Source organism: Sinocyclocheilus grahami, unplaced genomic scaffold, assembly GCF_001515645.1.
Source record: "Sinocyclocheilus grahami isolate Dianchi unplaced genomic scaffold, SAMN03320097.WGS_v1.1 scaffold520.1, whole genome shotgun sequence".
NCBI classification, from domain to species: domain Eukaryota; kingdom Metazoa; phylum Chordata; class Actinopteri; order Cypriniformes; family Cyprinidae; genus Sinocyclocheilus; species Sinocyclocheilus grahami.
In genome coordinates, this window is record NW_015505699.1 from 7,348 (window position 1) to 30,005 (window position 22,658).

General features: G+C 36.7%; 2 protein-coding genes across 2 annotated transcripts in view; one reads left to right on the forward strand and one right to left on the reverse strand.

Moving 5' to 3' along the window:
* Positions 1-410: 410 nt before the first annotated feature.
* Positions 411-2,397, reverse strand: LOC107554931 (dnaJ homolog subfamily B member 9-like). Its single transcript, XM_016237593.1, has 3 exons — positions 2,333-2,397; positions 1,467-1,691; positions 411-847 (listed from the first exon to the last, which is right to left on the reverse strand). Exons 2-3 carry the CDS (start codon positions 1,681-1,683, stop codon positions 411-413), a joined length of 654 nt encoding a protein of 217 aa, XP_016093079.1. The 5' UTR covers positions 1,684-1,691; positions 2,333-2,397.
* Positions 2,398-3,773: 1,376 nt separating this feature from the next.
* The window catches only part of LOC107554941 (transcription initiation factor TFIID subunit 4), a 43,840-nt gene continuing 24,955 nt past the window's right edge, over positions 3,774-22,658 (forward strand). The window contains exons 1-12 of the mRNA XM_016237604.1: positions 3,774-4,953; positions 5,320-5,480; positions 6,168-6,341; positions 6,440-6,562; positions 7,704-7,793; positions 8,223-8,408; positions 8,696-8,762; positions 8,900-9,005; positions 9,724-9,893; positions 12,714-12,844; positions 14,214-14,339; positions 18,710-18,766. Of these exons, the coding sequence (XP_016093090.1) occupies positions 3,822-4,953; positions 5,320-5,480; positions 6,168-6,341; positions 6,440-6,562; positions 7,704-7,793; positions 8,223-8,408; positions 8,696-8,762; positions 8,900-9,005; positions 9,724-9,893; positions 12,714-12,844; positions 14,214-14,339; positions 18,710-18,766 (2,523 nt within the window). The 5' untranslated portion in view covers positions 3,774-3,821. The remainder of the gene's footprint in view (positions 4,954-5,319; positions 5,481-6,167; positions 6,342-6,439; positions 6,563-7,703; positions 7,794-8,222; positions 8,409-8,695; positions 8,763-8,899; positions 9,006-9,723; positions 9,894-12,713; positions 12,845-14,213; positions 14,340-18,709; positions 18,767-22,658) is intronic.

The window sequence follows — 22,658 nt, forward strand, 5'->3', positions numbered from 1 at the left end:
TGGATTATTGGGATGTTTTTATCAGCAGTTTGGACTCTCATTCTGACGGCACCCATTCACTGCTGAGGATCCACTGGTGAGCCAGTGATCTAATGCTAAATTTCTCCAAATCTGTTCTGATGAAGAAACAAACTCATCTACATCTCAGATGTACTGGGGGTGAGTACATTTTCAGCAAATTTTCATTTTGGGGTGTACTATTCCTTTAAGAGGCCACTATCCAACATAGTGTCAATTGTAAATCTCAATCAAACCAATAAAAACTCCAAACACACCTATTATCATCATAAATAAGAGATCAGTCACATGTAAAATCAAACCCCACTTATCACAGCAGCAAATTAACAACTCCATCACTCCATCTAATAAAATAAAAGCGTGATGGTCCGATCTGTGGCCCACTCTGATGTTCAGGAGGATGAGGTGCAATCCGTGAATCCGTGTACCATGTTTCCTCTTCGCTGGGTCACCGTTCTGCAGTGCTGTTTGGCTGTGCCCTGAAACCTGCTCTCTGTCTTTTTTATGTGTCGGTCAAATGTAAACATCTTCTCCATGTCTTCAAACATGTCCTCAAAGACTCCGGCACCAAAAGTACCCTGGGAGTGTCTCTTATGGCGGTTGAGTGCTTGCTGGTGGGCCCTGAAGTGCTCGTCAAAGTGCCTTTTTGAACGAGCTTGCCTGTTTTGGCTATAGATGTCAAAGTTTCTGAACATGTCGTCGAAGTTAAAATCAAAGGAATGATGAAAATGCTGCTCTCCTCCTCTGTTCACGTCTTCATTGCTGAATGTATTGTATCCTGATTGGTCATACTCCAGCCTTCTTTTCTCATCTGATAGTGTTTCGTATGCTGCAGAACGAGTTAAAAATGTATGCATAACAGAATGAACAATTTGAGGAATTTTTGCTTTAAACAACAAAGTTTTTTTTAGGCTACATGTATTTGAACAAAAATAAAGTTACTTACATATTACAATTTTAAATAACTGTTCTCTATTTTAATGTATTTTAAAATGTAATTTATTCCTGTCATGGCAAAGACATTTATAATGCATTTCTATCTAAGTGCTGTTCTTTTGAACTTTCTATTCATCAAAGAATCCTGAAAAACTTAGCATGGTTCTCACAAAAATATTAAGCAGAAAAACGGTTTTCAACATTGATAATAATAACAACTATTATTTAGACTTGAGCATCAACAATAACTGATAATAACTGAACACCAAACCAACATATCTGAATGATTTCTGAAGAATAATGTGACACTAAAGACTGGAGTAATGATGTTGAAAATTCAGGAAAAAATTAAATTTGTATATATATTAAAATAGAAAATAATTTTTTACATTGTAATAATATCAGCTTTTTATCAAATAAATGCAGCCATGGTGAGCATTAGTGACTTCTTACAAAAACATGAACAGTTTTGAATTACTACACACTTTTGACAGGTAGTGTATATAACCAACCTTCTGCAATCTCTCGAAATTTGGTTTCCGCATCGGGGCTCTTGTTCTTGTCGGGGTGATATTTCATGGCAAGCTTGTGAAAAGCTTTTTTGATCTGACGTTCCGAAGCATCTTTTGGCACACCGAGGATGTCATAGTAGTCCTTTCTGGCCAGTATGAGTTCTGTTATCATCAAAATGCACATTGCGAACATCAGTGTTGACTGTGCCATGGCCATGCTTCTGGCTGTTTGATAAGAGGACGGAAGAGAGAGCAGGATTTTGTGAGTTAAGCTTGTCTAAACACCAAACTAATTCATAGAGAAGATCCACACCTCTTAATAATAATTATTGTAATATAATAGAATAAATCTGTATATATTTCAGAAAAAAATAAACAAATGCAAAGTCATGATGCACCACGCCCCCATTGCTGTTTTAAACAACATTATAATCAAATAAAAATATTAAAAATGATAAAAAATGTATTTTGTTTAATTATTTATGTATTTATTTAATAACACTGCATTAAATAGATCATACGTGATATTGTTTATGGTAATAATATTTAGTATATTGCGTCTGCCAATGTATGTACAATATTCTGTACATGTTTGCGATTTCTTTGACAATATAATGTATTTTCTTTATATTGTTTCATTCATTAAGAATGAGACATTATAAAACCCCCAGCAATACGCCTTTCGAAACCAACTTTCATAAGACTGATGAACTCGATTAGCCCGCTTGCTAACATGATGTCTAACATGATAACTCTATCGCATTATCAACAAAAGCTCTTTAGACATATTCGCATTATTAAAACATGCCACATTATTTTAAACAAATAGTAATAAGACACCATATTTTAGCGCTTGTTTTACTCACTCCGGTTGACAGCACCGTTAATAATGACCAAAACTGATATTGGCGTTTTTAATATTTGGGCCGTACAACACGACTCGCAATTCTATTGGTCCAGCACTGTACCACGTGATCTACACACCAGAAACCTCACCGTTGCGTTGTATTTACGCATAGCTGTTAGCTAATCAAAGCTTTCCAAACTAAACTCTAATTTCTGATATTATGTACACAGGGTCAAAACATATCTGTCGCTTTTCGTTATGGCCACCATAAACAGTTTAAATATCCGTAATGTTAAGATATTAAAAGGCATAAACCTCCATATCGACCCCCAAAATGATGTATAGGCTACACAATGGTAAAAATAAAGACGATACCTTATTTTACTAATAAACACAAATCACATGAATATTCAATAGCTATTTTTAACTGGATATCTGTATACCACGGTGATATTACTTATTATTATTTCATCAATATTTGCCACAAATTCTCTAAGCCTTGTTCCACAAACCAACAGATGTCCATGACAGACTTTACCTATACCTGCTTTACCTATAAAAACAGTATAAACAGTATGTATTATATATACAAGTTCCTATTATATAAACAAGAAGAAATAAAGGAAAGAAAAAAATATTTTCTTAGTTTTGTATGATAAAAACATTTACTGTCCATTTCAGTTCAAAAGTAGGGAAGGCCAAGAATCAGGCTTATGCTTTCTTTTTGTTTGTTTGTTGTTTAAAGATGTATAAATACAGCCAAGATTAGGATTGGGATAAACAATGTACAACATTTTTTAAATGTAAATGTTAAAAACGGGAAAACACATACACAGCTTTCTTATTTTTCTTAATATTGTTTTTTAGATATCGTTGAACATCCGCCTTTAAAAACAAGCTTATTTCTTCTATATTTACATTTATGTATGCTAACTTTAGCTATTAGAAGTAGCATATTATTTAAATAGTATTCTTGATGATAAGACATGACATAATTGAAAACATGACAATACAATTTTAAAAGATGAGCATGATGTGATCATTAATAAAACACAACAGAAATCGGACCCAAAACAAGCCGAATGAGCACAACTCCAAAAAGGTATGAAACGATAAAACTATGTTTCTGCATCAATCAATATAACAATTGAAGATATTTATAAATGAGTTGAACAGAAATTTATTTTATTTGTAATATTTAAATATTACAAATATCACATTATTTAAATATTACAAATATTATCCCCAAATTGTAACATTTAAATATATTTTATTTTTCATTTCAATACATATTTACTTATTAATTTACTTATTAAATTATATTTTAATTATTAAAATTGTATGTATTTTTTATCAAATCATATTAAATATTTATATGATAGTTTCCTAATTTGACAGGCCTATGACAACAGCTGCAAAGCTTGCCCATGATGTCATTACGTTTCCCATAATGCCTCAGCAGCAAAACAACGCACGCGCCGTGCGCGTTTCTCAAGCGTCTCTCAAAGATGGCGGGCGTCCCCGATCCACTGGAAGATATGCTCTACTCCGAGGTGGACGAAAAAGCCGTCAGTGACCTCGTAGGCTCGTTGGAATCGCAGTTGGGTGGACAAAACAAGGCGGTCGGTCCTCAAGGCGACACCAGAAGACCCTCAAACGCGCTAAATCCACACTTGGGGAAATTGCTGCCCGCCCAAGTAGGAACAACACTGGAGCAGCAGCGGCGGCAGCCAGAGCGAAACCAGGAGGGAAACTCTCAAGAAAACGGCCCGGACAGGATACCGGCGTCCGGTGCTGTCCCGTCCACCGCGAACCTGCCTAGCACCTCTGCAAATTCGGTTACAGCCGCGAACCGGGTGCAATATCATTCATCAAATCCATCAACTTGTTCAAGTGACGCAGCACCAACAGACTCTCAGCCCAAAACAAATCACATTGCGTCTGCTGTCCGGTCGGTTCCCGCCAGAATACAGACTGTGAACGGAAGCAGTGGCACGTTAAGCTCTTCTGTTATCGCTTCTGCTCCTGCTTCTGTTAACGGTATTGACATTGGTTCAGGTGTAGGTAATGGTAAAAGCAACATGTCTGCTCCTGCTAGTACAAATACTGCTTTTGTGTCCGCTCAGCCCAACAGCACACTGCCACATGCGAATGTGTCACTAGATAGTCAAGCAAACCCCACCATTGCACTGCACAGGCCTCCTAACACCATCACAAGTGTGGTACACAACGGAGGTGACACCAAAGTCTCAGGATTGCCCATGCAGGGCGCCAGTCTTGTGCCGTTCACAAACACAGAGCCCAAATCTGACCCTCAAAACCAGATTAAAGCCATCGTCCCGAACCAGCTCCCCGGGACCCCCGTAGGGTTGCACCCCAGCACACCCGCTCAGATTATAGTGTCGTCCAGCCCGGTGGTGACCTCACTTCCTGTGGCAAGCACGCCCTCTGCCCTTGCAAAGCCAGCAACGACTGCTCTTGTAGGACAGCCTACGACCCTGTTGAGACCCGGTGCGCCCGTTCAGGGGACGGTGACCACGACGCCCCCGCAGCGTCCAGGGGCTCCTATGACCCAGCTGATTGTCAGACCGCAGCAACAAACTACCATTCAGTTACCGCCGGGATTCACCATACCTCCAGGTAAAAGCTTAGGAAGCGATAAGGAGACCAGAGGCCAAAAAGAGGGTGTTTAATGGGTCCGTTCACCCAAAAATGGAAATTCTGTCTTTATTTACAAACCTTAATGTTGTTCTGAACCTGAATGACTTTATTTCTTCTTCCGAACATAAAGAGGACATTTTTGAGGAATATGTTTGTGCATATAATGAAAGTAAACGGGGTCCAAAGCAAAACAACATTGGACCCCATTGACTTTCATTGTGTGGATCAAAAAAGTAAGCCATACAGGTTTGGAACAACATGTGTAGTATTGTTACTACATTTCCCAGCTATTTTAATTACTCCTAGATGATTTGTTTAGGAATTTTTTCCTGTGTTCTTCTTGAGGTATGGTGCTGGTACGCACGGAGGCCGGTCAGCTGGCATTGGTTCCTCAGCAGGTCCTGGCCCAGGCCAAAGCTCAGAACCAAAATAAAGGCACTCTGTCACCGAGACCTGCTACACCCACTGCTGGAACGGCTTTCAGAGTCACCACACCTGTTGCCCAGGTATGAGCAAGACAGGTCATCTGAAAGCATCTAAAACTCTTGATTGCATGATAATACTCTGTTTTAGCAGTAAATAATAGCTATATAAAGGAAGGCCATCTCTGTTGACACTTTCAGTGCATCTTTTTTCCATGTAGTGAAATTGAATGGTGATTGAGACTGTCTCGCTGCATAACAGCTGCTTTTGTATTCCACAAATGAAATTAAGTGGTTGTCTTGTGTTCTAAATCACCATCAATGTAGTTCATATGACTTTTGAAATGTTCTTTAAACCATATGAAAGCTTTGTGTGGTTTATCTGCAGACAATCTCATCCTGATTTTACTGTCAAATCAAATGTGGTGCAGGTTGCATGACAGTAACAACAAACATCATTATTTCTGGATTGGCTTGTAACCAAATATCTTATTTGATTTGCTTCTGTTAATCACACAAGACAATCAAATCAATCTTCAGATTTGGTCTATGTGAAGATTCTTGATCAATTATTGTTTTGTCTGTTCTGCTTAAAAAAATGACAACATATGGGTTTGGAATGATGTCAAATTCATTTTTGGGTGAACTGTTTCTTAAATGTGGTGTTTATTGTATTATTTCATGCTGAAAGCTTGGGCAAAACATTTATTTTTGTCATGGTGCACAAAACACTTGAAACGGTTCTTGACTTGGCTTTTATTTTTGTAGCAGAAGACCGCAGTGGTAACGATTACCTCGGCTCAGAAGCCCACCACCACAGTCATTACAGCAGGGGCCCGTGTGCAGCCTGCGCCACAGACCGTTCTCAAGCCCTCTGTGACCCCTCAGAATCCCATCACCGCCTCTGCTGCTGCACCAGCTAACAGAGCCCCTGTCCTCTCTCAGGTAGTGCTACACTGTGTTTGTTCATAATGTCAATGACTATTGGTGGACATGGATTCTAATTCATTATCTGTTGTAATATACTGTAATTTTTCATTTAGGAAATGCAAGAAAATGTAAAGAAGTGCAAGAACTTCCTAGCAACACTCATCAAACTGGCATCCCATAATTCCCCCTCGCCGGAAACATCTAGGAATGTGAAGGCACTAGTGCAGGATCTGCTGGTGAGTTTGAGCTGTTTAGTGTTTTAAATCTGCTTCACTAGCAGCAATGTTATGATTGAGACACTTCAGTATTGCTTCATTGTTAATGAAAGATTTGATGTAGTAGTTCATTGTGACAGTTAAAATGATAGTATTTTCTCTAGTGGTGTTCTCATGCTAAACTGTAGATGTCAGCAACTGCAGGACTAAAAAAACCCTAAAAAACGCACACACATTTTTGCCTGTTCAAAATTCCAGAGTAAATTGCCTTTCAAAGTATACAGTTGTAATTGGTGTGTACATGCATTTATGCCACCTCTGAGCAGCATTATATGCCACTGCAGAAGCACTTCTGTGCCAACTTTACTGTGCAAATTTGGCATAATTTAGTTTTTATTTGTCCTGCCAGTATTTTTACTGGCTTTTATATATATATTTTTTTATCTTTTAATCAACTTTGTTTTTTTGTTACAAAAGATTTCTTCAAATAATTTGCTATAAAGATATGAATTCACACCTAATAACCAAATTATTTGTAGGAAATAAAGTATAAATGAATTATTGAAAAACCTCCAGCTCTGTAACTTTGTTGATTTTTACATCTGCCAAAGTCACAACAATGTTTAATACATCATACAGTCATGAATATTTAAGTTTTATTTCAGAGCCCTCAATTGTTTTCTTTAAACTTGAGCTGGTTATTGAAAATTCTAGTACTTAACATTTACATTTAGTCATTTAGCAGACGCTTTTAACCAAAGCGACTAACAAATTAGGACAATGGAAGCAATCAAAATCAACAAAAGAGCAATGATATGCAAGTGCTATGACAAGTCTCATTTAGTCTATTATATAATCATTTTTTAATTATATAATAAAAAGAAAACGGATAGAATAGAGCAAGCTAGTGTTAGAGGCCTTTTTTTCGCTTTTTGTTAATTGTATAATAAATAAAAAGAAAACCGATAGAATACAAAAGAATAGAGAAGCTATTGTTAGTTTTTTAAAAAGAAAACAAGCAGTTAGTAAATTAATAGTGTCTAAAACGGGCAAGTTGTTTTTTTTAAAGAATAGAATAAAAGGAACATTAATCTTTACGTAAAGCATGTGTCATTTTAGTTGAGATAACTGATGTGAATTTTTCCTTCTAAAATCTGCAAAGGATGCAAAAATCGAGCCTGAGGAGTTTACAAATCGCCTGCAGACGGAGTTGAAATCATCTCCTCAACCGTACCTGATCCCTTTTTTGAAGGTAGGACTCAAAAAAGCAGTTTATTGTTCTTAATTACAGAAGCTTAAAGAGAGAGTTTCAAAAAATGAAAATTCTGTTATTCACCCTCATGTCATTCCAAAACTGTATGACTTTGTGTTTTTGTGGAACACAAAAGAAGATATTTTTAAAAATGTTAGTTAATTGCTTCAATTCCCATTAACTTCCATTGTATGGACAAAAAATACAATGAAAGACAATGGAGACCGGAACTGTTTGGTTATAAACATTCTTCAAAATATCTACTTTTGTGTTCAGCAGAAGACATAAAATAATACCGATTTGGACAGCATGAGGGTGACCAAATGATGGCAGAATTTACATTTTTGGGTGGGCTATCCTTTCAAGGCACGAAATTTGTTCTTTTGTGTTTTTGAAACCTGAAATCTGTTTCCCCTTCTCTTTGTACAGAAAAGTCTGCCTGCTCTGCGTCTGACTCTTCTGAACTCCCAGCAGTCTTTAACACAGCTGTCTCAGACCTCTACTACGTCCACCCCACTGACGGTGAACACCATTAAAGCTGCAGCGCCGAGCACACAGCCCACCACTGTATCTACCATCCGACCGGCTGCTGCCCTGGCTCCCACTACCACCATGGTACTCTTGCTTTCCTATGGGCTATTGTAGGCTTGGTCGATATATTATGTTGGAATATTCATAACATATGTACAGTGTTCTGCCCCTGAAATAATTATGAAAATTTGAATTATTTTAATGCATCTGTTTATTTGGCCCTTAAGTTTACTCAAGCTCATGTTATTAGATTCACTTTATGATCTTAGGCTCAGTTAGACACATTAGTGTCTCTAATTCAAACTTCAGTAGCAAAAAATAAGTTTGAATTTTCATATCCTTTGTGGTTTTGTTCTCCTCGGGCTGTTAAGAGGCCTGGGGTTCAGGCTACTCCGACACGGATGCCGGTGGTGATTACACAGACGGTTCGTGCTCAAGGTAAGCTATTGAGAGACTTAATGAGCTTAGTGTCCATTTTAAACCCACTAAAGGAAAGTTATTGAGGCTTAAGTGTTCCTTTTCTCATGCAAGAGTCCAATGGCCCTTCCCCAGTATAATTACCAGTTTTATTGCAGGTGCTGTTGGGACACCCTTGCAAGTGAGGAGTCCCATGGGTGTGGCTGTTCAAGCGTCAGCCAATCAGAAACAGAAGCTGAATGACCCCGGGGGTGGGACTTTCAGGTTGGTTTTCTAAGAAACCAGTAGGAGGCAGCGTTTCTCTAGAATTGTTAGTTGTTTCATGGCATTTGGGGCATGACAGAATTTGAAAATGTGAGAATGGGTGTGATGGAATGAAGTCATGTTCATGACTATTTATTAATAAGGTGAAGAATTTTTTTTTTCGTTTTTGAAAAAAAAATCACTTTTAAAAGATATAAAATAGGTTTTGTATCAAACCCATTCTCCAGTAAGCTTTTCTTTAATAAATAAACACTGGCAGCTTCTCACTTATAAACATAGAAGACAATATTTGTTTTTAAAAAGAAAATAATTATAAAATATACAGTAATTATAGTACTGCATATTTTATATGCATTTATTTTTACAGTAATTACAGTAATCTCACAATAATTATAGTCCTGTTTAAATGAATTAATATAGTATTATAATGATATAACAATTATTTAATATTATATTTACTAATATTATTTAAGTATTATATATTAATAATAATACAACTAAACTGAAAATCTAAGTAAACCTTGTGGGGGGGGGGGGCCTGATTGATTGTTTTTGCTTACACACACACACACACACACATATATATATATATATATATAACAAATTATATTTAATTTGTTTTATATATTTGTGAATATGTAAGTATATATATATATATATATCCATCATAATATACCTGTTTCATGCATGGTGAAATTCTTCTTGTTTGTGTCTGCAGGGATGATGACGACATCAATGACGTGGCATACATGGCTGGTGTGAACCTAAATGAGGAGAATGCCCGTATCTTGGCCACGGGTTCGGAGCTGGTGGGCACTCAGATCCGTTCCTGTAAGGACGAGGCCTTCCTTCCTGCCAGCCTGCTCCACAAACGTCTCCTGGAGACTGGTACGCAATAACCCGCCGCTGCAATACTCTCATCGGCAGTCTGGCAATGTGCTTGTAAGGATCAGTTTCTCCTGGCAGGTTTACAGTCATAAAGAGGTTTAGGCTGTACCGCCACTGTGTGGGCAGTTAATATTCTGTCTAATTACTGTATCAGCGTTGACTGACGTTGTTTGAGGGCGGATCTTTAAATGGGTGTGGGATTATGAATGGATTTAAACAAAAAGCTGATGAAAGCTGGCCCGATGAGACAGGAAAGATGTGTCACTCTTTTCTAAGGTTTATGATTCGGCTGCTTGATTTGAATGCCACGCAAAGAGAAAGCTGTATAGATGATATTTTTGGCCAGATTTACAGTCAGGCATATGAATAAAGTATACAAGGGATCTGAACACTAATACTTTGTACTACATGATTTTAAAATCAACTAGCCAATCAGTAGCCTAAAACCTTAGAGTAATCAGTCATAAAGAAGCACTGTATAATTAGGCTAAATTCATATTTCTTAATGTAAATCGCATTTTTGCTAAAAATATATATCAAAATATATATATTAACAATGTTATTATTACTATTGCTGTTAATTCCTATATATTTATACTTATACAAAATAACAAAGTAGACAAAGCATTCTGGGCATTTTAATTGTTGTTTTTTCTTTTTTTCTTTTAGATGACTAGTTGACTGTTATTTTTGTATTTATTTTATAGTATTTACTATTATAGTATTTATTCATATTTTTATATATAGAGTGACCCACCCTAAGCTTAAAAAATAGAGATTCAGTGATTGGTGACCTTCCAGTCCTCTCTCCTTGATCTCCGCCTAAGACTAGGGGTCTCTTCTAAGTCTCTTCTAGTGCACTTCCACTGGTCACTCACTTGCTAAGTCAGGCTAATGAATGTCCTGTGTCTGAGCTTGAGGCCTCCTCAGGCTGCGAATGAATACTTTATAGGCCGTCTTCTGATGGCTCTCTATTAGTTTGCTGTGTGCTGAAATGTGAGGTTGCCTCGGGCCTCTTCCCTGACAAGGTCACTTGCATGCACTCTGAATGTCCCTGCCTAAACAAACAATGCACATTTCAAAGACTAGATGCCTTCAAATCTACATACGTACTGATGCTACATAGCAAGTCAAGCATGAATGTTGTTTTAAGTGTGATATATACAATGCTGGTTGCAACTGGCCGCATTGATTTAATCAAAAATGCAGTAAAAAAAAAAAAGTAATATTGTGAAATAATATTACAATTTATTTTTTATTATTTTTTTAAATGTTTTATTTTGATATATTTTTTAAAATGTAATTTATTCTTCAGATGGCTAAGCTGTCAGTCATTTTAATATAATGACTTGATGCTCAAGAAATGTTTCTTATTATCAATGTTAAAGCAGTTGTGCTGCTTAAAGGGATAGTTCACCCAAAAATTTAAATTCTGTCATTAAGTACTCGCCCTCATGTCGTTCCAAACCTGTAAGACCTTCGTTCATCTTCGGAACGCAAATGAAGATATTTTTGATGAAATCCAAGAGCTTTGTGACCCTGAAAAGCCAGCAATGCAACTGACATGTTCAAGGCCCAGAAAGTTGGTAAGGACATTGTTAAATAGCCCAAGTCACATCAGTGGTTCAACTGTAATTTTATGAAGCCAGAAGAATACTTTTTTGTGCACAAAGAAAACACTTTATTCAACAATTTCTTCTCTTACGTGTCAGTCTTTGACACGTCTTCACGAGTTGAACCACTGATGTCACATGGACTATTTTAACGATGTCCTTACTACCTTTCTGGGCCTTGAACGTGTCAGTTGCATTGATGTCAATGGAGGGTCAGAAAGCTCTCAGATTTCATCAAAAATATATTATTTTCTGTTCGAAAAATGAATGAAGGTCTTACGGGTTTGGAACGACTTGAGGGTGAGTAATTAATGACCAAACTTTCATTTTTGGGTGAACTATCCCTTTAATATTTTTGTGGCATATTTCACAATTTTACTGATGTGTAATTAGTATGCAAGCTGAATATTACCCATAATCCCTTGGATTATGACTAGTGGAAGTCTGCTGTCTTTTCTCCATTACTAAATAGGAATAGGTGTATATCAACACAAAATAGGGTCCGGAATCAAGACCAGACACCCAAATTCTATACATGCAATCTGCAAACATACTGCACCAGCATCTTATTAATGATGATTAGTTAACCTTTGCATAAATCACTTTAAAGATGTCTTAAAGAGCACGAAGAAACAGGAGACTGTCATGTAGACATGAGGCAGGTCTTTGGATCTCTCTCATCCAAAAAAGCACCCTACATTATTGTATTTAAGCAAACTCTTTCTCCCCCCGTGCGCTTGATTTAGCACACAGTGCATACCAATGAGTGCCTGCGGATATGTGCTATTACATGGAGCCCGGCTGTGGTTGTTATGCTGTTGCCAGGGGGGTGGAGTGTGTTAAAAATGTAAATCTTCCTCCGGGGGAGTTCTGTGTGTGTGTGTGTGTGTGTGTGTGTGTGTGTGTGTGTGTGATGATTTCAGCTTGATGGCTGGAGGAGGGAACGGGGAGGAGGTGTGTTGCGCCACCTGCTGGATATGATGTGGAGAGAGTGATGGGAAGTGAGCGTGTGGGTGTGACATATGCAAAGTGTGGCAGTGAAGTGTTTACCAGTTAAATTAGGTCATATCATGAGGCAGGTTTGAGAAGCAAAACAATAATACTTGTCTTTTAATTGGTTTGGTGCTCCAGGCTCAAAGAATCACTTTTCTTCACTTTTCTCCTACCTTCCCGAGCAACTTTAACACCAAACTTTGTATCGTTTCAGCCAAGAAGTTCGGCGTGACGGAGGTGACAATGGAGACGGTCACTCTCATTTCTCACGCCACTCAGTCTAGGCTGCGCTCCATGCTGGAAAAAGTCTCGACTGTTGCGCAACACCGCGTCGACTCCTGCAAAGTAAGAACCAATACTTGAGCCGCTCACTCCAGAACTTCAAAGAGAAACCACAAACTGACTTTTCCCGCCGAACATTTCTCATTATACATCCTTCATGCTGAAAATGCAACCGTTAATGTTAACCCTAACCTGAGTCTTGATTGTGGAAGATGCACTAGTAAGAAGAGTAGACTACACTAGTAAGACTTTTAAGGGTAAGACTTTTGTTGTACAGCATCATACGAACTACTTAACCTACTAACTAAATTGATCAGTTATTCTAACATGATTAAAGATGTACGTTGGTGTTGATGACATAACTTGGAATTATGGGCTGAACTATAATAAATATAATATATTGTGAAATATTAATAATTGTAAAAATAATGGAATATATTTTAAAATGTGATTTCTTTTTTGTAATGACAAAGCAACATTTTCAGCAGCCATTATTTTAGGCTTCAGTGTCAAATGATCCTTTAGAAATCTTTCTAATATGCTGATTTGACACTCAAAAAACAAACAAAGTCCTGCTTAATATTTTTGTGGAAACCATAAGAGATATAATATATAAAATAATTCAGAAACAAAATTGGTATTGATCGTAATAAGTTGTAATTGTTCATTTAGAGCACCAAAGCTTCCTGTGTTTATTGGTAAGTGAAAAAGACTGTTGTTAATTATCGTATCTTAAATGATCCTGTTTTTTTAAAACTTGTTATCATAGAAGACTGAAAGTAATGGAGCTTGAGGAAAAAAAACTGTGGAAATCTAGACTTTCATTTTGTACTAAGAAGAAAAAAAAATGACGCAAAGGGGATACGGTGTCATGTTGCGATTTGTCCCATTCTGATTTTGCAACAAACTGTTCAAAATGAGTAACTGTTACGGCTTTATGAAGTCAGCCTGTTGACATCAGCGAAAAACAAGCCAAACTTGAATGGAGACGGGAAAAGTTGGCCCTGCGAGTGAGGCGCAGCCTCAGCGCAAAAGAAAGCGTGCGTGAAGAAATGAGAAGAGCAGTGCCGTTCCCGCTGCTAATAGGCTATAGCCTCAGAAGTGCATGAAAATGTGTGGGTTCCTGTGTGTGTGTGTGTGTGTGTGTGCATCGCTCAGCTTTGGTCCTCTGCTGCGCCTCACGCAGCTCTTTTACCTGCAACGCTAGAACAACCATCGCAGGTAAAAGAGTCTGGGGTTGCCTCGCAGAAACACTGCGTAACACACAATTATCCCATTAGCTCTGGGTGACCTACTAACTTCACTTTCATTTATGCACGAAAGGGAAAAGAGTGAAACTTTAGGCGAGCTGGAGGAAAAAGTTAGTTCACTCTTATAACAACGTAAATGTGATGAACTTGTGGATGAGGAGTTTTGTTTTTACTTTCCCCAGGATGAGGAGCTGTACGAGCAGACATCGGATGTGCGGACCCAGCTGAAGTTCTTTGAGCAGCTGGAGAAGATTGAGAAGCAGAGGAAAGATGACGAAGAACGGGAGCTGCTAATGAAAGCCGCAAAAGTAGGTTTGAGTGATGCGGGAGTGGCCGTTGGCGCCAGTCTGCCCATCAGCGCCTTGCCAGTGAACGCTGGCTTTTCCCGCATGTGTTGGCCACTGTTTAAAAGAAACCGGTTGTGCTTTTAAGCCTCGGAGAGAAAAGGCAGTGTTATTAAGACACAAGATTGCACTTGGTCTGCTTCATACTGGAGCAAATTGCAGTAATGGCAAAGCCAGAGGGATTTATCCAGTCTCGAGTTGATTTGATTGTACTGTTGCCTGGACTGGAGTACATCAGGGGAAAGGGAATGAGTCTTCTGTTAGGGAGCGAGAGAGGATGTTTTAAATTTGCCTTGAAGTTGCTTTCTTTCTAAGGAAGTGACACTATCTCACTCACTGAGTTTGTGGGGGGGGGGGGAGGTAATGTTATATGTAATGGATGAACCTTAAGGCATCGAAGTGACACTATCTCACTCACTGAGTTTGTGGGGGGGGAGGTAATGTTATATGTAATGGATGAACCTTAAGGCATCACTACCTTTTTGTCACCAATCAAGTGAATGCTGCTTATAAATTAATCAAGACTACATGGCTTTTTAAAAAACTGCTATAAAGGTAGACATGAGGTTTAGTTCTGGGTTTTAAGCAATATTGGCAGGGATGGACTGGTAGGTGGTTTTTGATACTAAATTTGTATATATTAGATGTCAGGATTCACCGATATTAAAGTTCTGGCTGATACAGATAAGCCAGTAATTATTTTCAAATTATATAACTGATAAACGGATGATACCAAAATTCTGTACTATTTAAATAAATTTTTTTTTTTTTTAAATGCTGGAAATAAAATCTACACTTATAAAAAAATATATATATAACAAATACAAAGGATTCACCGATATTAAAGTTCTGGCTGATACAGATAAGCCAGTAATTATTTTCAAATTATATAACTGATAAACGGATGATACCAAAATTCTGTACTATTTAAATAATTTTTTTTTTTTTTAAATGCTGGAAATAAAATCTACACTTATAAAAAAATATATATATAACAAATACAAAAAACTAAACTTAGTCATTTTAGGTACTACAAGTGAATTTATGTATCACAACATTATAATATACAGTATAAAACAATCGATATTGGTTTTGAGAATAGGGGGGGGAAAATTAACTTGGAGGATAAAAGCATTCGATTATAAAATAAAGAAAATTGGCATGAATAAATAAATACCCAATACGAATAAATAAAAAACTGTAATATCAGCTTATAATAAATGTAAAGTCAATTTTTGGGGGGAAGTCAAAGTTATTTTCTGTGGTAATCAACTATATCACAGATACTGCCAATACAATTTGTCCTGAACAAATCCCATCTCTCTTAGTCTGTTCAGGGAGTACATATTACTTGATATTAAAATTCTGGTTTATATAAGCCAATAATTATTTTCATGTTATGGCAAATAACCGATAATTGTCCGATATTAAAATTATTAGGGATGCACCGATACCACTTTTTCCAGTACTCGCTCGATACGATACTTTTATTTTTGGTACTTGCCGATACCGAGTACCGATACCAATATTTTCATTGCATTTGTAAAATTTTTTTAAATATTGGGTACAGAAACCAAAAGAGTATGTATGATGTTAGTTGGTTAACTTCATTTATCAAATAGATAGTCAAACCAAAATTTATTCAGACACCTTCAACATTTCTCACATTATCACAGTTTATTCGCTATAGTTTAGAAAATGGTAATAAAATATGACAAGAACTGCCTATTACTTAGTTAAACTGTGTCAGAACAAATTCAGCTTGATAATGTCAGATAACTTTGATAGAAAATTATGTAATGGATTACAATAAACCAAAAATTATTCATACAGCTGTCAATATATACACAACTATCAATACTTTGTCGGGTGACCCTTAGCCTTAATGACCGCATATAGTCTCCTGGGCATTCTGTCATCCAGGTTCATGCAAACCTGAACTTCAATTTTTTTCCCAGACTCAGTCTGAATAATTTTTGGTCCCAAATTTGTATAAATTTTACTGGTAGTCCACTGTATGAAGAAACGTTGGGTATAATATATCACGGTTTAGTTTATTTTGCTATCCTCACTTAACATTAAATGAAGTATAGTGTCCTACACCCACTAGTAAAAAAATATTTAAAATTATATCTGGTCTCTGAATAATTTTTGGTTTGACTGTATATCCTTCTGTTATTTTCACACTTAATTATGCTCATTAAAATGTATTTTACAAGTTTTTGTTACTTCCACTGTTCATTTTTTTTTCTCTATGGTACATCATCTTTAATTTAATAGCATTAGAGGTGCTCCATTGCAGCGGCTTAGTACTGTAATCACGCACTTTGCTGTAATAATGCAGGGAACCACTCGTTATAAATCTCCTAACTGTGATATTTTCATAAATAGAAGTCGCGTTTTTTTTTCATCAGAAACGTGCAGCGATTTCTTTTCCAAAGCCACTCATATAATGCAGAACCACTCATGAAGCAAGCAAAACGCGCACTGCGTTCACGTATTTGTACTGGTGCGGAATAAGAGGGACAAGTACTGTACAGCCTAGTGCATTTCACACAGGCTGTTAGTTTCACTTTTGCCAGAAAGTCGTGTATGCTTAAGGGTGAAAATACATTACGTTTATAGAGAATGCCCCTATAAATTGTCTTACGGTTTAGTTTTCATTCAAATGATGCGCGCTAAGTGAGCGAACATCAATAAAGATCAACAGAAGTGTGCGCTCTCTCTCTCTCCCTCCCTCCCTTCCTACCATTAAGTAACTTGTGCATTGTTTTACTTACTTCTTTTTGACATTTCCGACCGAACTACAAACTTTCCAGTGATGTCTGTGAGAAAGGGATATTCACTCGACAAGCTCGCACATCTGTGCCACCGTGCGCTCAATCCACTCAGCGTGCTTTGTTTATCAGCTCACGCACATCAGCTATACAGGCATTAATACTGAATGTTTTATATTCATTGCGTACATGTACTTCGTAGACATCTTTAATCTCTAATAACTTCATTCTGTTGTCAATGTTTTTTTGTCTGAATATGGCACTTATCACATGCTGTGTGGTATCGGCGTTTGGTATCGGGGCATTTTAACGAGTACAGGAGCTCAGTATCGGCCCGATACCGAAACCGTTATCGGTGCATCCCTAAAAATTATATATAAAAGAATTAATTGTTTTGCATGCTAAAGGTGAGACATTGCAACATTATATTGTACAGTATCAAAAATGTATATTAATTTAGAGATTTACGCAAAGATTACATTTTACAGTGATGTTAGTTAATTAGAAATTATTACATTAACTTCAGGGGGTATAAGATGATGATCTAGACTTTCTAAATGTAAAAATATGAAGGAGGAACAGAGAATAAATACATTTTTGTAAAATAATATCTGTAATATCGGCCGATACTTAATGTACACAATTTTGTAGGACGATACTTGCATTGAAACCAGAACATTCAGGTTTTTTTATTATTATTTATTTTACTGTGATTTGAGTTAACCAAAATCAATTAAATCTCATCTCTCTCTATATATAAATCTGTTCAGAAATGGAATTGCATATTACTCGCATATCAGTTCCTAACTATTTCATTTGTGATGGTGGCACTTGAGTCTGCATATAGATTCCAAAGCAGCAACAAACGGCTAGTAGCAACTTCCCAGCATGCATTGCTCTCCCTTGAAGTTTCACTCCTTAAGATACGGTGGGGGTGTGACAGTTCCCCACAGGAATAGGACATGGCAACTTGAAAGCAGAGGTAATTAGTTGACTTAAACGACAAAAGCTGATGATGACGCCGACGATGTCCCGCTCCAGAGTGACTCCCAGTGCACCACCGTCCCTATTCTAATTAATGCAGTCGGCTAATTGAGATGTCAGCCAGAAGATAATTGTTCTGTTTTCTGTTGCTGGTCTCACATAAATACTGTTTGGGAATAGACTTGACCCATTTACATTTTGTTTGTCATCATGGTAGAATTATTGTCACAGGTGCTTAATGTTTTCTTAATGTACAGCAAAAGTTTAGGTAAAGGGATGGTATTTTTTTGTCGTTATTCTCTAGTAGTAGTGTTGTTTCATATTCGTATGCTGACATTTTTCCTGTGAAACACAAATTTGAAGAATATTTACAGCAAAAAAAACATCAAATCAGTTTGGAATGGCATATGAGTAAATAATGACAGTATATTCATTTTTGGATGAACTGTTTCTTTGTTTGTTACTTTTTGATTGTTTTCTGAATGGATATTTCTGCTCTAATTTTGTTCATCTAAATCCTGGATCTAATTTAAACCGGTCTATTTTAGTTCTAATGTTTCTCTTTGCTTGCAGAGTCGCTCGAGGCAGGAGGATCCCGAACAGGCTCGGCTTAAACAGAAAGCTAAAGAGGTGAGCTTTATGGAAGACTATTTAATAGTACTAATAAAAGTGCTCAACATACATTTTTCATGATTATACCATTGCTATGACTTTGACATCATTTAGTCTGACATTGAGACAAATGGTCTCATACGTTTCCTAACAAGTTTATTACCTCATGGGGAGGAAGTCATCATTTTACTCAGATGTCACACCACCTTGCTGCCATCATGTGTCTAATATGGGCTAATCTTTGGCTTGTGGGGGGCATGACATGATATAATTTTAATATATATATTTTTTGCTTATGTATATATATATATGATGTATATGACAGTATTTAGATTTTTCATTAGACATTCTACAAATTAAAATATAAATGCACAAAGTGTAAATATACTTGGACATATGTAAATATTTATAATTTTATAATATATAATAGTGTGTGTGTGTGTGTGTGTGTGTGTGTGTCAAAAAATATACTTTAAAATATAAAATATTTTTGCTTTGTTTGCTTAGAGCAGGGGTGGCGAACAGATGTCACACCACCTTGCTGCCATCATGTGTCTAATATGGGCTAATCTTTGGCTTGTGGGGGGCATGACATGTCTGAGCACTAAAGATTTTTCATCAGGTTTAATGGCAATGAAAGCAAAATGACTTTATTTCGTGGAAGAAAAAGCAGGTATTTTGAAATACAGTTGCTGTTTTCTATTCAGGAAGAATGAATGGTTTAACGCGTTAACTTGATTAATTAGTTATGAAAAAATAACGCAATTAAAATATTTAACGCAGTTAACGCTCTGGCCCCGCCCCCAGACCTGTACATTGTCTTACGTTTCATACAGTTGACTGTTGACAAATATGATGCAGAGGGCAACAACTCCATAAATGCAGTTATGCCCTAAAATTCAAGATATTGGTGCCAAAATGCCCCTGTATGTGTTTTTGTCTCATTTTTGTGTGATTTTTGTGAGAGCAATATCACATGAGTGCTGTTTGTCCCGAATATCACGAGTGCAAATGTGATTTTACACAACAGTTCAGTAGATAAGAAGTTGAAATTGTGCTATATTTTAAGCATGATATCATGTGTTTTTGCTCAATTTTGCAGAGAACATCATTACCTTTTAAAGCCATAGCAGAATTGTTGTGCATCTCCGAACAGCACAGCGGTGGTTTGTTTCTGAATGAATCTGCGTTTTGAACGAATCATGTGAACCAATGATTCAAAGGCCCATTCATAAAGAGAGCCATTTACTGAATTCCTGAATGAATCAGCCATTTGAATCAAATAAATAAATGACTCAAAGACATTTACCGCCACCTGCTGGCAGATGTAGTTTCTTATTTAGAGTATCATTTAAAATAAACAAATAAATAAAATAATAATAATAATAAAACATTAAAGGGATTATTCACCCAAATAATTTTAATTCTGTCATCATTTACTCAAACCTGAATGACTTACTTTTGTGGAACATAAAATAAGGTATTTTGAAGACTGTTGTACCGAAGCTGTGTTGGTTACCAGTGACTTTCATTGTATGAACAGAAAATACTGAGATGTTTCTCAAATTATCTTTTTTTATGTTCCATAGTTTGTTAGGCCGTTGTAGCCTAAATGTTTGTGTAATAAATTTTATGTTGAATCAAATAAAATATTTCTAAAGCTACAATTTGTAATGTCTACATGATACTTTCTCATTTAACACAAAAATAGCTGTTTAAATAATCTTTTGTAACAACCCTTTACACACACCTTGGCAATATAATCGCCATTGGCTAGTACATTTTTTTTTGTTTACTCGCCAGACTGATATACTATTTTACACACACACACACGTTTACTTGGCTATCTAAATGGGGACATTACATAGACTTCTATCGTTATTATATACAGATAGTTATACACTTTTTAATCTACCCCTAACCCTACCACTCACAGAAAACTTTCTGCATTTTTACAATTTCAAAAGTAAAAAAAAAACTGTTTACTTTATTTTTATAACAGTTTTACAAATGAGGACATCCACAAATTTAGGTTTTTGCCGATTTTGTCAGGCTTTGCTCACTTTTGGGTACAAATTTGTCCCCAAAATATGGTTAAGTGGACACGCGCGCACACATGATTCCACCCAATCAGCTTATCTTTGTAAAATGGAACAGCTTCTTAAATAACTGAATGTGCACTCTTAACTTCAGCCAATCAAGCATTATATTAAAAGCTGAATAATTCTAAATGAACTCTTTTATTTTGAAAGTAAAATACAACAAAGAATATGGTTTACATGTAGCGCGTCGATTCAGCGTGGTATGCAAGACTCTCGCTCTCTCTCTTTGCATGTGTGAGAAACACAGCGCTATCAGTAAAGTGACGGCGAGTCATTAATAAAGAAAACCCGCTGTTAACAATGTTGAAGATGAATAACTACTGCTCAGGCTTTTAGACATGAAAATGTATCACATAATCCTCAACAGTGGTAACTCTGCTTCAGTGTTACTTTAACACTCTGTAGATTGGGACAATATGTACTCTGAGCAGAGTTGATTTAACTCTGGGGATTTTGCGGTGTAGTTTACGGTACGTCAAACACAGGTGCGCTTCATGCTACATACTGCGCATCCATTGAGTACATGACATGATCCATTGAGCGCATCCAAATAGTACAGATCGCTTGACGGAGAGCGAAACTCTCAAGCGCTCAGTCAGCGTGTTTATCGAGTGAAAATCTGTGTTGAACGCCTCTCACACACATACTGGCGTGTAAAATCTAAGAATTTATTAGCCAATGGCTAATGTTAGACATTTAGTTGCCCAGAGTAAGATTAAGTCACATATGCGAGTGATTTACTCGCAATGTAGAGGGTTGTGTAAGTATTTTCAGTCAAATTTATTTAGCAATTAATTAGATTAATTAATCGAAACATCATGTAATTAATTGGATAAAAAAATTTAATCAACTGACAGCCCTAATATATATATTGGCATGTTAACGTCAGAATTTTTTTTTTCTTTTTTTATTAAACATTCTTCAAAATGTATTTTCAATTTATGCTAAGCTTTTACTTAATGTTTTCAATAATCACTTTTATTTATATAGCAATAGTGTATTTTAGAATTGTAAAATGTTAAACACCCGTGGAGGTGTTTTTTTTTATCGTATTTTAACCGTACAGATTGTTTGTTTATTCAGTCAGCAAAACAAACCAACCAACATCTTCATTTAGCGCCTAAGATTTTCATAACTGCACGTTGTACACATATTCTGATACTAGTGGGATGTGAAAACAGTTTTTGGAAACTTGCTCTGCTGTCTTGTTTTCTTGGATTGTTACATTGGCTCATTATCAAGGGTTTACGCCTCGTGCTTCACCTTGTTAATAAGGAGTTCTGGAAGGTGATAGATCCTCCGAACACCCCAGAGCTCAAAACTGCCACTCAATCGCAGAAAGAGCTCAGCAGCTGATATTCAGCATATCAAAGACTCCCAGAACCGCACTAGAATTAGGATCAGAAATCGTGTTTCGTGTTTTCTCACGTCCTTGACTTCATCCAGCACCCTAATTGAACCACTACACTCGGCATCAACCTGTACGGTTATTAAGGTGTTTCTCTCAGGCGAGTCATTCTGGTGGGCCTGACTGCAGATAAGGATCAATAGAGATGGAGAGCAGCGCTGGCAGGCTCACTGTCTCTGTCTTTCTCTCTTGCGCCTGACCTTTGTAAATGATTATAGACTACAAGCATTTCTTTCTTCACCGCCTCCTGTCTCTCTCTGTCTCACAAGTAGACAGGTAGGCAATTGAGGGAAAATGACATTGACAAAACTAGTAGTTTCTAAACTCAGCCGTATGAGCAAGTCCACATCAACATCACCTGAAAGTAATATAGCAATATACAAAATATATATAATTTTTT